At 37.8% G+C, this 18003-nt stretch overlaps 1 protein-coding gene across 1 annotated transcript in view; it reads right to left on the bottom strand.

The window, feature by feature from the left end:
* Positions 1 to 18003, bottom strand: part of KCNH8 (potassium voltage-gated channel subfamily H member 8) — a 406549-nt gene that overhangs the window by 72988 nt on the left and 315558 nt on the right. The window contains exons 9-11 of the mRNA XM_024115187.1: positions 11544 to 11743; positions 10414 to 10663; positions 4307 to 4521 (exon numbers count right to left, since the gene is read on the bottom strand). Coding sequence (XP_023970955.1) covers positions 4307 to 4521; positions 10414 to 10663; positions 11544 to 11743 — 665 coding nt within the window. The remainder of the gene's footprint in view (positions 1 to 4306; positions 4522 to 10413; positions 10664 to 11543; positions 11744 to 18003) is intronic.

The raw sequence follows: 18003 nt of genomic DNA, 5'->3' as shown, positions 1-18003 counted from the left end.
CTACTGTAGAGCACAGGGAACTATACTCAATATTTTGTAAATAACCTGTAATGGAAAAGAATCTGAAAAAGAATACATATATAAATGTATAACTGAATCACTTTGCTATATACTTGAAACACTGTAAATCAACTATACTTCAGTAAAAAAAAAAAATGACAAAAAAAATTTGATAGGTTTCATCGAGTAACCCCTGTTAAGGTAAAACCGGAGAATTTATCATCTTTTTCCGACAACCATTGCCACTTGCTACTTCACAACCTCACCACCAAGTCAGAGTCTACAATGTGCAAACCCAGAACATATCTCCACATAGCCATAGCAATATCTGATCTTCAGTGTTTTAGCACTATTAATTTTTGAAAACATATTTTAGATACTCTTCCACCACTATCTCAAATTCAAAATTCTTATGTTAAGGCAAACTAAACTTCACAACCAACAACAGATGGGTCTGTGCTAAAATCAATTTTATAGGGTTTACCATGAGAAGCTGTGAAGCAAATTTCTTAGCATCTCCATAGACAGAAATAGCTAAATTAATCTGTCATTATTGGGGTCATCCAGGAGATATAAATAAGGACAAACACAGAGAATACACTGAGTGCATAAAACTCCTAATTAGCATGAGATCAAAACAGTACTAGCTAGCCTTTTCACAAACTTAGAAAATATTTTACACATTTTAATTAGTTTTCCTGTGGGAATTGGATGAGCTGCTATTCTAAAGTTATGTAATTTATCAGAGTTCTAGAGTCACAGCTTACTGTTACATGCATACCTTTTGACTATTTCCTAAAATGCTCCTTTGGTCTTTATTTCAAAATGGGTTGATGATCAGTCTCCTCTTTATCCAGATGTTCTGGCAACGTTCTCTGTCACCTGATAGTTTATAAGCTACTTGGGATAGAAGGTGATATCCAGAAGGCAAAATTAGAAAGACACAAGACAATCAAACAGAGAGAGTTAAACAATGGGGAATTTGTGGATGAAGGGAGAGGATGAAGAGAGAAGAGGAGGTGAGAGCAAGAGTAAAGGGCTGAACAATGGGGCACGGCAGCCACAGGAGTTTTAAGAGTAAGGATATAGAGTGAAGTCACATTTATACTGTTTGCATTTCCATCATGCAAATGTTCCTCCTTCAAGAACTCATTGACCAACCTTTCACACAGGCTTCAACCCACCAGAAACCCTGTGTGATTAGATATTTTTGTTTGCACGTGTGTGGGAATTAAGGAGGGGGCTGGGTTCCACACTGGTCTGACACCAGAGTTGCAGAGCAGAGAGCAGGAATCCATCACCATAGGTAATTGTCAGAATATAAGCTCCCCCCAAAGTCATAGTATCCTTGGAAACAGCGCAAGACTTCTCCCCCAGGGTATGAAATTATGGGTCAGGGTGGTCCAAATTTACCTTTAGAAGGTATAGCAACCCAGGATCTTGGATATAATGTAAATAGAACTTCTGAGTGATACAAGACGAGGAAACACAAAATATAAAACCATAAGGGTCTCAGAGGTAAGTGCCAGTTCCCATTAGCCCTTAAAATGTAGCTTAGAAGAAGTCCTCTGTAAAGAAGCAAGACTTCTGGTTTCAGCCACAATGAAATAGCTTATATTGAACTAAAAAATAATTATAAATCTGGACAAAATACATAAAATAACTGTTTGAAAGCACTGGAGAGCAAGCAACTTAGGTCAGACTTGAAGGGCTGTGTTGCCTGGGAAAAGGGAAGCCCATCAGTGTGAGGACCATGTTTATCCAGGTGTTTTCCCGAGAGAATCGGCTGTTTCAGCGTGAGGTGGAAGAGAAAGGAACAGTCTTCCTGGATGAGGACCTTTAGGTGTACCAAACCACCTGGGATTTGATGAGTAAACCCCAGAGAGGAGGTAACTGCATCAATGGGGACCTTGAGGCATCAGCCAGCTCCCTATTTGAGCCTACACAGGGTGGTGCTCCAAGAAACCAGATGGTTTCCATAACCATGTGATGCTCAGGAGATGCAGGCTGGAATTCAAGGCCTGCCAAAATGGAGAAGCCTTGGTGAACATCCAAGGATTTTAGCTGAGATCCTGAAAAAAATCATGTCTTAGGAGTGAGAGCTATACCACCAGAGTAAGGGCAAAACTGAAACAGATCAGCCTAACAAAGTTGAAGAGGAACTGTGGGCAGGTTGGAAATGATTTGCTGGTACCCTATCTGCCTGCCCAAAGAAACTATAACCCTATTTGGAGGAAAATGAGGTGAACACTTTTTCATAAACAACATCTACAATGAAGCAAAATAATGATATCTGCTAAAAAAAGGGGTGGGGGCCAAATAACCAAAAAGAAAACAAACAAACTAAAACCCACACACAAGAGAAATAACAGATAACGAAAATAGTCTCATTGGCAATTCAGACATTGGAGTTTTAAAATCACTATGATTAATGTTTTAGCAAAGAGAAGAAGATAAAAAATGGATTAAAGGTAAGAACCCTTAAAAGTAACCAAATAAGAAGAAACTAGGGGTTGAGATCCCATATTTTCCATTTGTCTATGCTGAGGAATGTTGGCTATTTCTCTCTTCCCTCATTTCTTTTTCCCTTTTTGGTGGCTCCGATGCCCTAACTCACCTCCACTCTTCAAAAATAGTTGTCACATTACGCTGTCGTGGGGAGCACAAAAGGCAACTATAGTCGTAGACCTCGATTTATTGAAAGGGAAGACAAGAAGAGTGTCTTCAAGAAGAAGAGACAACAGGGGACTTCCCTGGTGGCACAGTGGTTAAGAATCCGCCTGCCAATGCAGGGGACACGGGTTTGACCCCTGGTCCGGGAAGATCTCACATGCCACGGAACAACGAAGCCCATGAGCCACAACTACTGAGCCCACGTGCTGCAACCACTGAAGCCAGAGCGCCTAGAGCCCGTGCTCCACAACAAGAGAAGCCACCAGAATGAGAAGCCCACGCACCGCAGCGAAGAGTTGCCCCCGCTCGGCACAACTAGAGAAAGCCCGTGAGCAGCAATGAAGACCCAACGCAGCCAAAAATAAATAAGTAAATAAATAAGAGACAACATAACTACGAGTTTACAGATTTTAAAATGACAGACACCTGTGCCTATACTCTGTCCCTGCCACCTACAGGTTTGTGTGACCTCACACACGTTACTTAACCATTCTGCATCTGTCTTCTGTCCTGTAAAACCTAGTTGACACTCACCTTCAACAGTGGCTTTAAGCACTAAATGAGATGTTTTACACAGGCAGAGTACTTAGCACAAGTAAGTTTGCAATAAAGATTGATACCTCCTCTTCTGCTTGTTATCATCAATGGAGAGAAGCACACATTCAAAAGTGGTAATCTTGAACGTCAGAAAGGGATACCATCTACATACTCTCTGCCATTTGATATCCTCCACCAAGATGAAGTCATATGCAATTTGGGTTCCTCCTTTACCTTTCAAGTGGAGAATACTGATGACAAACAAAATGTCCCCACAAGTGGGTTAGTCAAAACAAGAGCTTCGTTTCTTGAACCCTTAGGGAAAAAATCGAGTATAGCAGATATCTGGGACAAAGCTCAAGGCAGCAGATCAAGGCTTCTGTTCATAGAGAATGCTCTGTGTACATGCTCTGGCTTGCCTTTCAACAATCATCCCTATTAAATCATTGGTCTCTCTGACACATCTAATGAAGTCATGTTCATGAGCAGCTTAATCACGGGATGCAGTTTGGTACATATTTTGACAGGAAAGCTGTTTGTATAAACTGAAACATGCAGCAAATATATAATTTCAGAAAATGTTCATTATGCTTTCACGGTGACAATCTTTGACTTGAATCCTTCCGTGCATATTTAGTCATTTTAAGATAGGCTGTTTTGAGTACCGGTTAACAAATAAAAAGATATTCTTAAGCAAAATGCATGTCAAGCCAGTGGAGTAGTGAATAATTACACAGCAAACACCGCACCACATACTCTATCCAGAAATCTTTCAGTTTGGGAGAAGTCACACATCTCTAGCTGAATATTATATGTTGCTGAAATGGATTCTGGCTATAAGCACATGAAAATAAAAACGAAAGAAACTGAATTAAGAGAAGTCATCTGTAAATAATACTTTCCGAAAATGTTGATAACAAGCTCGAGGTTTGACTTGTAGCTAATTATCTAACTGCTCCATTAGTAACTGAACAATCCTACCTTATCTGCTCAGAGACCTTTTTGAAGTGAGGTCAGGACATGTGCCTTTCCTGTTATAAATGATCTCCAGGCCCCGTGTGTTTGGGTCTCAGCACTAATTAGAAGTGAGACTTACATCACTCTCGTGACCTTCTCGAAGGTTGTATGTGAGGTCATGCTGAATGTCTTCCACAAATTTGTGAGCATATTCTGGGTAAAGGTCCAGCACTTCAAAGAGTCCTTTGAGGATGATGCACTGGAGATCACAGTAGGTTAGCGCCTTCACATCCGCATTGGTCTTGATCACTTGGTCCTTAATTGATAGATTGGCTCCAATTAAATCCCCTTTCCCTTGAAACAGTGAAAAAAAGAGACATGTAGCTTTAATGAAAAGCAAGCTTGGGACTGGTAACTTTGTTTGATGTACAGGCTTCATTTCTCTGACATTACACTGAAAGAGAAGAGGAACCTTTATCTGGGGCAGGGTTTCTCAGCCTCAGCAGTGTTGAGATTTGGGGCCTGATCATTCTTTGCTGGCAGGGGAAGCATTCCGTACAGGGAAGAATGTTTAGCAGCATCTCACATCATCCACCCCCAGAGATGACACCCAAAATATCTTCAGGCATTGCCAAATGTGCCTTGGCAATCAAAATTGTCCCCAGCTGAGAAAACTGGTCTAGAGAATAAAGCCTAGGAGCCTGAGAGTTAGGAATTGTAGGTCATACATGGGCTCCAGACAGGTCCCTCACAGGATTTGGTAAATGACTTTAGACAAAGCAGTTGATATTTTTTGTCACAGTTGCTTTAACCATTCAAGGGAAATAATAATGGCTCAGTTTTTCTGACTGTAAAAATGTTCCAGGATTCTGAAGTTTAGACCATCAAGAGGTATATTAATCATTTTGATTCTAGCACTTTGGACAATAATATAAGCATCACCATCTAATATACTTGGGTTGTTTTATTTATCTCTGAACATGTCTACAAGACAGGAGGCGGGCCGTGGAGGAGGAGAGTTGAGAGGCAGAGGAAACTACTGGGCATTACAGACCATGAAATCTACTACATACAAATGCAAAATACAAGTCATAGTTTTAATGCTCTGTGACAGTGTAAAAATCCCATTTTCTCCAGCAATAAAGAAAGTGAATAAATAAAAACTATGAGTTCTTCCACTGTGGGGAGAGATGATCTAACACTACTTTATTCACATTTTCTGTGTCCCACCCCACAGCCAGCACCTCTGATCTTTTGTCCGTAACACCTCTGTCGATCAGTCTTAGGCTACACTTCACCTGTCTGGGAGCTAGCTTACTTCCTCGAGATTGCTGATTAAATAATATTGGACAAGTTATTTGAATCTTTAAAATATATATTTTTTAACATCTTTATTGGAGTATAATTGCTTTACAATGGTGCGTTAGTTTCTGCTTTATAACAAAGTGAATCAGTTATACATATACATATGTTCCCATATCTCTTCCCTCTTGCATCTCCCTCCCTCCCACCCTCCCTATCCCACCCCTCTAGGTGGTCACAAAGCACCTATATGTGTTAGCATACGGTATTTGTTTTTCTCTTTCTGACTTACTTCACTCTGTATGACAGACTCTAGGTCCATCCACCTCACTACAAATAACTCAATTTTGTTTCTTTTTATGGCTGAGTAATATTGATTTGAATCAGTTTAACCTGGCAGGAGGGTGAGCATAATTGTAATTACTAACAAACAGCTGATTGCAGCTTCAGTTTTATTTTAGACAGAGCCATTAATTCACTCAGCATCCATTTGAGAAATCTGCAAGAAAATCCATTCAATTCTCACACAAACTTAGGTTAAAAGCTGAGGTAATATGACCAAGTTCACAAAGGATGTTGGCATTGGATTCAAGGCTCCAACTTAGGAGTTTCTACTTTGTCTTTGCTTTGTCCTCAAATATCATCATGCCTATAAATAAATAAAATAACTTTTATTTATTTATATATTTTTATGGCTGCTTTGTTTCATTTCATAGGGGACCAACAACCACTAATTGACCAACCAAAAACCACCAAGCAAATAATATCTTTGGAATGTTATAGAACAAATTGCCCCGTCCATTCTTCATTCAATTAATATTTTAACTTTGAAAGTTTTATTTTTTACTGTGCCTAGAATTTCTGGAAGCAAAGTCTCTGGCATGCAGCAGGCTTCAATAAAAGTCTGTTTTATTGAATTTGACAGTAAAAGGAGATGTGCCACATCAACCATGAATACCTGAGATATTCATAACTATTTGTGCCAGATCAAAATATTTTAAATTATTCTAGGTATTATCTTTTAATTAAAACCTTGAAATTGAGGTATTTGGCAGAAGAAAAAAGACGAAAATCTATATTTATAGACACTAAGAGAATAAACAGCCACATAGTGCTGAAGAATTCAAGTTTGATTTATTGTTGTCACCAATCCTGCTAAACTTGGAAAATTTTTTTCCTGCATGTTTTGTTAGAAATCTAAATTGCTGCTCAAAAGCTCAAAGTTGGATACTGATGCAAGATGTAAATATAGCCAGGATAGACGGAATACAGCAAATTTTCAAATTTTGTATATCTGAGGAGAATTTACCATGATGCACCATGTTGCCGTGGTGAGAATTCACATTTTCTGTTAAGCAACTGGTGTTTGGAAAAACTTTAGGGTCATCATACTTTCACACCTGGTGATCTTGGCCACAATGACCCCAGCATCTTGCTAAACTTGGCATCCTAGAAAGAATTCTAGTTTTTTTATTTATTCAATGGATAATTATGGTCCACTGACATGCGTGCCAGACCTCAGGTGGAACCTGGTCCTCACCCTCACTAATTTTATGATTTTGTGGATTACTCACTACCTAGATTTAGAGCCTAGATCTAAGTTTCTAAATTACACTGGGTTTCAGTATCCTTATTTCTAAAAGAAAAGAAGATATTTATGGTCCCTTAGAGTCTCTATTATTCAGAATTCCATTACTGATATTTGCTAATCATTATTCTTCCATTGGGCAAAAAAATGTTGATGGGATGCATGTGCAAACCATCCTGGTTAGAGCTATAACTTATGTTTAATTATAATCAGGCAGACTTATGCCATCTGTGAAGAGTGCATTTATCCGTGCTTTGACATCTTCTTTTAAACCACAATGAAGAAAGTGTTCAATTACCAGGACATGAAATGAATGTGTATAAGGCAGACAAATTCTATCCCTGGAAAAATCCCTGCCTCTGTGTCAACTGCCTCCCCAAAAAGCATCAGATTAAGAACGCCTTCAAGAATTGATAGGACGATGGGATTGTTTGAATAAATTATGGCTTGACAGCTGTTTGGTGATACTTTTTCCCTACGACATTATGTATTAATTATTTTGTTGGCAGAGTGAACATGTACTAAATATCTATATTTTAAGCCATGTGCTTAAGTTTATCAAAGTCAGTATTGATTTAAATTGGCCCATTAGATAATATTACCATAGGGGAAGTAAAATAGTCAGTCTCCGTTGAAATAATGCTAACCACAGAGAGAAAATATTACTAATTTATTATCTTTGGGTTTAGTCCCAATATAACATAGGCGTGTTTCAAATGGTTATGTGCATTTTTGAGAGATATATGGTAGCAGCAAAGATGGGAAAACATTAATTACGGGAAGCTCAATTTGTAGGAAATGCGGGCCAGGAGCACAAGGCAATGAACTAAGTCTTTTACTTGTTAGTAGAATTTTTTTAAAATAAGAAAATCCGATGGAATTGTGTATTACAAACAATAGTATTTACATTCAAGCCATCAAATTTGTACCTATCGTGACATAGTATTAGGGATGATGCCTTCATATTCCATTCCTAGAACTGTTGCTAGTTACCAAATTTAAAAATTCACCACAATTATGGAAAAACCCACATTATAACATTTAAAACTAGTGCATTAATTTGCTTACATGTATATCAAACCATAAGCTGCTAGAAAATAACTAAATACCCTTTAATTTTATTTTAAATTAATTTTTATGGGAGTATAGTTAATTTACAATGTTGTGTTAGTTTCTGCTGTACAGAAAAGTGAATCAGTTATACATATACATATATCCACTCTTCTTTAGATTATATTCCCATATAGGTCATCACAGAGTATTGAGTACAGTTCCCCGTGCTATATAGTAGGTTATTAGTTATCTATTTTATATATAGTAGTGTGTATATGTCAATCCCAATCTCCCAATTTATCCCTCCACCACCTTTCCCCCTTGGTAATCATAAATTTATTTTCTACATCTGTGACTCTATTTCTGTTTTGTAAATAAGTTCATTTGTACCATTTTTTGAGATTCCACATATAAGCGATATCATATATTTGTCTTTGTCTGACTTACTTCAATCAGTATGACAATCTCTAGGTCCATCCATGTCGCTGTAAATGGCACTAAATGCCCTTTTAAAAGCAGACTGTGTCAATGGACAGCTATAAAACTGATAGTGGTACTAAGGAAACCCACAGGTAAAGAAAGGTTTTTGAAACAAATTTAAAAATGATTGTCACTTTTAATTTTGAATAAAAAATGATAGAATGACTGACTGATCTTTAACTTCACAGAGTTGAGAAGTGGGCAGGAAGAGTGTTAAATTCTCCTCTTGAAAAACACATACATACAGAGTCTCTCTCCCACTGATAATGAGCTGGCCACACTGAGGATGAATACACTCTTTTAGTTGCTCTTCCATGCCTTTCTATTAAGGAGAAAAACATAAGGCAGTGACTCAAGAATTGAGCCCAAACTTTGGAAGGCAAGCCTTACCTTTCCTCTGGGATGTGGTAAACTGAAGTCAATGGGAAGCAATGGAAAGCATTCTTCCATTTGGTGTTTTACCCCTCACTACCCCCATCTCTGCACCTCTAACTGGGGATAATCATAGCAACCTAATAGGGTTGCAAGATTTGAATTGGATAATGGACATACAACACCCAGCTCACATTAGGGAATCAATCAATATTAGTTCTCTTCTCTCTTCCCAAATATAACCTATCTTGAGGCTTACTAGCTAAAATCCAGAGACCGCAGACTTAACAATGATCATATAGAGTAAAAGACATTGTTCAGAGGTGGAAAGAACACTGGATACAGAGTCTGAAGACCTAGGTTAGCTTTGACTTTGGAAAAATGAGAAAATACCTCTCTTATCTGTCTCTTTGTGTTAGGAAAATGTAACTAAGGTCCCACATGTGAAAATACTTTGTAAAGGGTTGGGTTGTCCACAGATATTAGGTTCTTAAATATGAAAATTAAAAATAAATGAAAAGTGCTGCATTAGCCACTTTTAATTAACACAAATTCTAAACATTATCATTCTGCACTGGTGTTCAAAATATATCATTTAGACCAGTACCTAATTTATTCGTAGGCCTTCAAGAAATAATAGTTGAATAAATAAATGTACAAACAGATAAAGAAACAAATGAAAGTGATTTTTAAAAGAGGTACACATAAAATTGCAGATACCAATTTTTCTACATTAACCCTGCATATCATCTTTTGTCAGCTGACATTTACATTTCAACAAACACCAATTATGTCTTAATAGTTGGAGTCAACTTTGTGGTACAAAATATTCACAAATTGTCCTATGAATTTTTGAGGGAGTGAAAAAAGTCTGTCATCACCTTGACAGAATTGAGTTAATGATTGCTATGATTGCTATGAGAGCTTATTCTCAATACGAAATCATTTTTTGTGCAATTTCTAGCACAGATAAAAAAATTTTCAATGTTCTTCTCTGAATTGATTCTCCACAAAAATGCAGAAATGCCCTCTGAAAACTGACCAGCTGTTTCACCAAGAGGCAGACTATATCATAATTTATAATCTGGCTTTAGGAATCAGAAAGAACTGTGTTCATTCTCTTGCTATGTTATTTGGGACAAATTAAGTTAACTAAGATACTATATATTCACTTGTAAAGTGGGGATAATATTTATACCACTGGATTTTTAACAAGAATCAAAACATGCGTTGGATATAACATTTAGCACAGTGTAAACTCAATATATGGCATAACAATTAATAATAATAATAAAAACTAATAATAATAATTTGGCAAATTAAACCCATATCCTGAATCCACATATTCATCCCTAATTTTCCTTCTCTCAATCACAGTTTTCCCCTCCATTTCATCTCCTTAATTTATGTTCCAGAGTAAAATTTCATGAAGCTTTTCAACTCAGACATACCAAGAATCGCCAGCACCATGCTGTCTTTAAGAACTTCCATGGAGCCCGAGCATACAAAGTAGATGGCCTGCAAAGCATCTCCCTGACGCAGCAGATACTCCCCTGGAGCACAGAAGGAGGTTTTGATGTGTAGGGACAGAGACCTGAGGCAGCCCCGGCTGGCACACTCAAAAAGGGACAACTGTAAGATTTCCTTGTTCAGGTGCATGGTGATGTCAGAACGAAGCTCATCTGGAAAGTCTTTCAAAAGCTGTCAGAGAAGATGAAAGAGGGAAGCAGGTTGGGGTCAGTCTTGCATAATTGATTGACTATAAGACCACAGGAAGTTTTTCCCACTGTTTGACCAACCACAGTACAGAAGAGGAAATATACATATGAATAATCCTGGAGAGATTTTTTCCATGACTGTAACCCGGGTTGTGTGCTCCTAAATAATCAGCTGTTAATAAGTCTGGAGAAATAGAATAAATTAATAAAAGACTCTAGAATGAAACATATAGTTCCTTGTGACTTGCTTCTCACAAAGATGCCTACTCAGGACAGAAGATATGGAATTTGGACGCTTTAGTGTTTCCTCTGCTGTCATGACCATCTGAAGAGAGGAAAAAACAAATAATCACTTAAAAATATTGATGACTGGTTTCGTTGGGGGGTTGGTGGAATGGTTGCTTGATTTATAGGATACCTTTTCTACAGTGGTGGTCTGCGGTGTTTCTGGATGTCCAAAGATAACATGTTTGCTGAAAAGCCTTTTTTTTTTTTTTTTTTACTTTGTTGCTTTTAAAGGTAAACATTTAACTTGATTAATCTAATATTCCATGATTCCATCATTCAACTGTCGTAAGAATTGGTTCTTTCAAAGAGGGTCAATGAGAATGAAAATAAGTCTGCCTGATTGACCAAAGTAGCAAGTTACTGTAAAACACAGGCCAATCCAAAGTGACATTGTAAAAACATAAGCCAGAGCAGATGAAAGAAGATGTATTGAGGTCATGAGAGATTAAAAATAAAGAGATAAAGAAGGTGGTGGGTGTGTATTTCCCTTTTGAGACCTGCATTAGAGCACTTTGCTTTTACCTTAGAATACGTGTTTTCTGCCTGAAAACGTCAACATGAGAAATGCACATTACCTCATTGGAATCTATTCCATTGTTGACTGACCAGGTTGTTTGGAAATATTCAAGCATCCTCTGCTTGAGCTGCTGGGGCAGGTGATGAACACGTATGAAGTCCTTCAGATCCTTGGTTCTAGTGTGATAGAGGGACCACCTGGAATACATCCTCTGTATGATCGCCGTCACGTTTCCAAACACCAGGGCATGCATCAAGGCTAGAGAAAACAACATGGCATATAATGGGAGAAAAATAGGATGGAGGGGCTTCCTCCTTATGTGTAAATGTACAGTCTATATATCCTGAATCAGTAGAGTACACGTAGCTGGCCACGTTGACACAGCTATTTTGAAACAGGCTTTTTGCTGCAGCCACAGTGCCACAGGGTGCATCCTGATGTAGTCATTTCGATTCCACGTGACTTGATCAGAGTAAAAATACCTTTCAAAAATACTCCGTAATAAGAACAATAGACCACTTTGACCCACAATTTAATCTGTTAGCCGCCATCCTGGCTATGACAAACTTTGATTTTTGTACTCTATTCATATCTGTATTATTTTAATCGTTGGGTGTAAGTGTGTAGGTATGATGAAATGGTTTTAATAATTCATAGAATAAGCTATCAAGTTAGGGTTTAAGAGTTATTTTTATTATAATAACAAATACATTTCAAAAGTAAGTCTATAATAAAAATCTGGTTAGCCTTTATGAGAATATTAGTCTCTTCCCCAAAGCCATCATTTAAAATTAGTTTTAGGATATTAAATATGACACATTTATATTAATAAAGGTACTGAAAAAGGTGTTAGAAATGTAATTGAGGATTTCCTGGGCAATCTGAAGCCAAGATAACACCACCCCAGCTCTCTAGTCACTTTAATTTTAAGGGACATAGATATTAGGAATTCTGAGACCATTCAAGAAACAAAGAATTCAGATATTCTGCTTAGAGTCCTCGCCACCCTTCTGAGAAGAGCTGGGTGGTACACGAACATGTGACTCCTGTTTCAATGAGATTTCTTGGTCAGTTTTCCCCTCCCAAAAGCACCACCAGAGTGCAATGAGAGAGCAGCCTTTGTTCATCAGAATTCCAGAGTGGATGGGGACTAGGGATGGATTTTCTCTGGAAAAACATAGAGTGAGCCAGTAGATGGACTTCACTTCCCAAGGAGCCACCTGCTGTGGGGAGTGGTCAAGTATCTCAAAGTCAGAAGGGATGTGAGGATTTTGCACTAAACAGGAGTTGTTGGTCAAACAACGGGAATGGCCTAGCAGACACCAGCAAGTAGTCCGAGACGGCCTTGGACCCACCTGGGTTTGTGAAATTGGGAAAGAGAAAGACCCAAGTGTGCCCACACTTACGGACAGATCAACTCTCTGTGATATTCAGATTTCAGCCCTGATCCCCATGGGACTAGCAAGGAGGTAAGAAGCTCAGGGTTTGGGTGAGATCACTGGTTTCAGTAGTTTTTAGTTAAAAAAATAAAAAGACTAAACATTTCTAGTTTGTCTATTAAGACCTATCATAAATGTCCCTGTGCCCAAATCTCAACGTCCAAGGAACTATGTTAAAAGTTTCTTAGCAACAGAATTGATAATTAGTGCAAATGTGTCAACCTGTTGTTACATCCATCCTCCTGAATATTTCAAGATAGCCCCAACCCAAATTCTTTCTTTTGGTTACATTTACCAGAAATTATCAACTTTTGTCATACTAATTTCAGACTAATCTAACACTGGAGTTAAAATTCTTTATCAGGTTATATATCATCATTTCTCTATGGAAAATACGGTCACCATGCCGATGAAGTCACCCCATAATAAAGAAGGCCTCAATATTTTGGAGAAGTTACTAGAATAGGGTTAAACTTAGGGTCTATATACAGGAGGCAATATAATGTTGCAGAGGAAATATGGACTTCGGAATCAGACACCACTAGATTTAAATTCTGACTTTACCACTTCTAATTTTGTAAACCAGGCGAGATATGTAGTTCCCTTGCGTGGTTCCCTTATATGTAAATGGGCATAACAGTACCTTACTCATAGAGTTATTTCAGGATTTAAAGAGTTAAAATATCTTTTTAAAAGTGCCTTTAATTGTGTGTGGGTGCTCAATTTATGTTAATTTTTTTCCCATGAAAGTGAAAAGTCCTATGAATTTCCAGGATGCTCAGTGGTGTAAAATATGCGGGAGGAACCCAGATTTAAGGTTTTTCCAGCAACCTGTCAAATAATTGAGTGGTTCTTTGTGGAAATAACTTCTTGATGGAGGAAATTCAAGAAATATTCAAGAAATGCCAGGGCTTCCCTGGTGGCGCAGTGGTTGAGAGTCTGCCTGCCGATGCAGGGGACACGGGTTCGTGCCCTGGTCCGGGAAGATCCCACATGCCGCGGAGCGGCTGGGCCCGTGAGCCATGGCCGCTGAGCCTGCGCGTCCGGAGCCTGCGCTCTGCAACCCCTGGTCCGGGAAGATCCCACATGCCGCGGAGCGGCTGGGCCCGTGAGCCATGGCCGCTGAGCCTGCGCGCCCGGAGCCTGCGCTCTGCAACGGGAGAGGCCACAACAGTGAGAGGCCCGCGTACGCAAAAAAAAAGAAAAAAGAAATGCCTGCTACATGCAAGCACACACAGGTGCAGATTCTTCCTAAATGTTCAAAAATGAAATGGCTTCCAAAGGCTTAAAAATATCCCAAGAAAAACGTATATTGCTTAACAACTAAATGTTGAATGCTTATTGGCAGGTTCTAAGTCGAGGCTCATTCTTCTGTATGGCTTTAGAAGCACAACAGTTCTGCCGCTTAAATATTTTATTTGGAAGGGGAGACCTCTATTTACGATAAACACTCAGCAAAGAAAAGAACTGATTCTGCTCCAAGTTCAAGGAATTAAACACCGATTTCAGACTCTGCTAATATACTTATGGGCTCAGTGTTTGGTAGCCCCACCATCTGTAGAAAGTAGGTAGTAATAATCATTTATGGCGATTAAACTGAGTACTGAGAACAATTTTATTTCATTTATTTTAACACTGCTTTCCTTAATTAAGTGTATGATTTTAACTTTGCTTAATTACAATGTGTGTAAAGCACCTAAGGTAAGAGAAGTAATATGTTCAGATCATTTAGCATCCTAATTGTACATTATCAATAAAATGAATTACTGGATTCATTGTAGCATTCATAAGTGTTGTTGGAAAGCCCTAGTCTATGTCTGAGTCATCATAATTTCAAAGTCTCATTTCAGCATAGGAAAATACTTCTAATTTAAGTAGTTCAAAAAATACAACCCTAGCTCTCATAGTTTTTCAGTTTTCCAAAGTTATTATTGCCTCTCTGTCACTGGTTATCATTTTCACACTGGCGAATAGTGTTTGTGACTGTCAGGCCAAATCATTCCATCTACTATGAAACTTTGACTGAAGAACTTCTATATCCAGGTCAGTCTGGAAATTATCCTTCACTTTTCCTTTTTATTCCTAGCAAATTTGATGTATATAATTCTTAAAGTAGCATGCTAGGCCTGCTGCTGAGTCTGTGAGAGGTTCTTTTTCTTTGCGGAGGAGTTTTGCATAGAATGCATTTTGTAAAAGACCATGTTAATATCAGGTTTTCAGAGGCGGCTCAGCACTCAGGATCTGACATGAAAGTAAACAGACCTCAAATGAAAATGCATTCTTATAGGTTGCCTGGCTTTCTCTTTCCCGTTTTTCTTTATCTTTCCTTTCCTTCCCCCCTTTTTTCCCTCCTCTTTCCTTCCCCTCCTCTCTCTCTCTCTCTCCCTCCCACCACCTCTTTCTTTGGATTTTGGGCAACCTTGCTGTCCTGAGATCATCATTTCTGATTTCTTTAGTCAACAACTTTGCAGTGCCTTCAGCGTCTACAGAGGGACTGTGCTCTCCTGCTATAAAAGGAGACCAGAGCTCAGGCTTTGGGTAATCTTAGCAGCCCTACTCCTCTCTCTCACCTACTTATTGCCCTGGAATTTTCCAGTCCTTGCTTTAAGTACACTGGGTTGTGAGTGGCAGATGGCAGGGAGAACAGAGAGTGAGAACAATTTCCTAAATGATGAATTGAAATGGCAGTGTAAAGACACCTTAAAAACAGCGAATTTGTGGGTCCAATAAAATCACGTCAGGGTAGTATATATAGGATAAGAGGACCCAAGGAAAGCCTTGGCTGTTAAGAGTTTCACTTACTTCTTCCATGGCAACAATGCCTCATTTAAACTGGACATGTCCTGAGTGATGAGTCCTCTTCACTAGAAAGCTATATCTAACCTCTGAGGCTGAGCTGATGGTCTCAACACTGGGGGCTCACTCATCAGGCAGCCATTAATAAATATGAGAGGAATTTTTAAAGACATGGGAAAATGTTCTCAATATATTTTGTTTGGTGACAAAAATGGTATGTGTAGTTGATATAAATCTCTTAGAAAATAGGGGAATAAATGTATGAAAAGACTGAAAAGAATATCCTTTGGTGATGGGATTATATGTAATTTTATTTTTATGTAGATTTTCCAGTTCTTTCAAAATGTGCATTATAATAGGAAAAGTTAAAATGGAAAAAGAAACAACATCATCTGCCTGAGTACCTATTTCCATTACTCAACTGTGAACTCCTCGAAGGAAAGCATCATATATTAGTCATCTTTGTTTCCCGAGCATCTAGCACAATGCCTGGCATAATTTTAGTGTGCCATAAATATTTATGGAACCAAAATGAACCTCTGGCAGTTTGATAATTTCTTTAAAAAGTTTTATAATCATAAGCAAGTAGCTTAGAAAATTTAGGAACAGTTCAGTTCCAAGCCCTTCCCGTCATCCCCATAGCACTCCCCAAAGGCAAACTTTCAAAATTATTTCTTTTAGGTCTTCTTCTGATTATCACCAATATTTTAGATCATGAGATTTCACTTCTACTGCTTGACTTATCATATTAAGACAAAACCTAAAAGCAACTTGACATGAAAAGTGAGAACTCAGCTCACTGCTATCCACTTTCTCATCCCACACCTGATAGTTACATTATTATTTTTAGCTCATCTATTATAATTTTACAAACTAAAATTAGTATCAAAGACACACATTGAGAAGATTACACAAATAGTAAATGTATAGTTCATTTCTCAAAGTGAACAGATCCATGGAATCACCTCCAGATGAATAAACGTGATATTATCAGCACCCAGGCCTCCCTGGTGTCCCACACAATCACCAACCAGCACCCTCACCAAAGGTAACTGCAGCTATGAGTTATACTGCAATCAATAAGTTTTGCCTACTTTTGAACCTTCTTTAAACAAAATCATACAGTGCATACTTATTTGTGTCTGTCTTCTCTGCTCAGCATTGAGTTTGTAAGATTTATCCTTGTGGTAACATAACAGTTCATTCATTCTCATTACTGTATGGTACTTTATTGAATAATTATTTCATAATTTACTTATTTATTCTCCTATTAGTGAGCATTTCCACTTTGAAATTTTTGCAGTAATGCTTCCATGTTATGTCTTTTGATGTGAATATATATGATTTTTTGTGGGATATACACTCACAAATGGAATTGTTGAGGCACAGAATACAGATATGTTCAAACTTGGTAAATACTGACAAGACTCTTGTACCAACTGACACTCACATCAACAGTATAGGAGAAGTCAAGATGTTCTTTATCCTCTCAAACACTTAGGGTTATTAGTGTTTTTAAGTATACTGTTCTGGTGAATGCAAATGTTATCTAATTTTGATCTTAATTTGCATATCCTACATAAATGATGTTGAGCACCTTTTTTTTATATGTTTATTGTCTATTCAGGTAAGAAAATCTATTTTTGAAGTGCTTTTTAAAAATTTTAATGCATTTTGTAGTTCTCTGCTCTCAGTGATTTGTTAGAGTTCTTTATATATAATAGATAAGAGTCTTTTGTCAGATAAATGTTTGCAAATATCTTCTATCCTGTGGCTTGCTGCTTCACGTTCTTAATAATGTCTTTTGATAAACAGAAGTTCTGAAGTTCAATTTATCAATCTTTCCTTTATGGATAGGGCTTTTTGAGTCATGCTTAAGAAATCTTTGCCAAACCCAAGGTCATGAAAATACTTTCTTATGTTAGCTTTTAGAAGCTTTATTGTTTTCCCTTACACAACTAGATCAAAATCCATCTGGAATTAATTTCAACTTAGTTTTAAGAGGGGTCAAGGTTGTTTTTCAACATGTATATTTATATATATTTGACTCAGCAACGTTTATTGAAAGAATCATCTTCTCCCCCTTGTGTTACAGTATCACCAGTGTCATAAATAAAGTGACCATATGTTTATGGGCAGGTTTTTGCATGCTCTTCAATTCCATTGGCCTATTTATCTATTCCTGTGCCAACACCATACTTTCTTAATTACTGTGACTTTATTACACATCATGATATCTGCAGCGTAAATATTCCAATTTTGTTCTTTATGCTTGCTTACAAT

The sequence above is a fragment of the Physeter macrocephalus genome, chromosome 1 (genome assembly GCF_002837175.3).
Source record: "Physeter macrocephalus isolate SW-GA chromosome 1, ASM283717v5, whole genome shotgun sequence".
Classification (NCBI taxonomy): Eukaryota; Metazoa; Chordata; class Mammalia; order Artiodactyla; family Physeteridae; genus Physeter; species Physeter macrocephalus.
The sequence above is the reverse complement of the archived record's forward strand: the minus strand, read 5'-3'. Positions and strand labels throughout refer to the sequence as shown.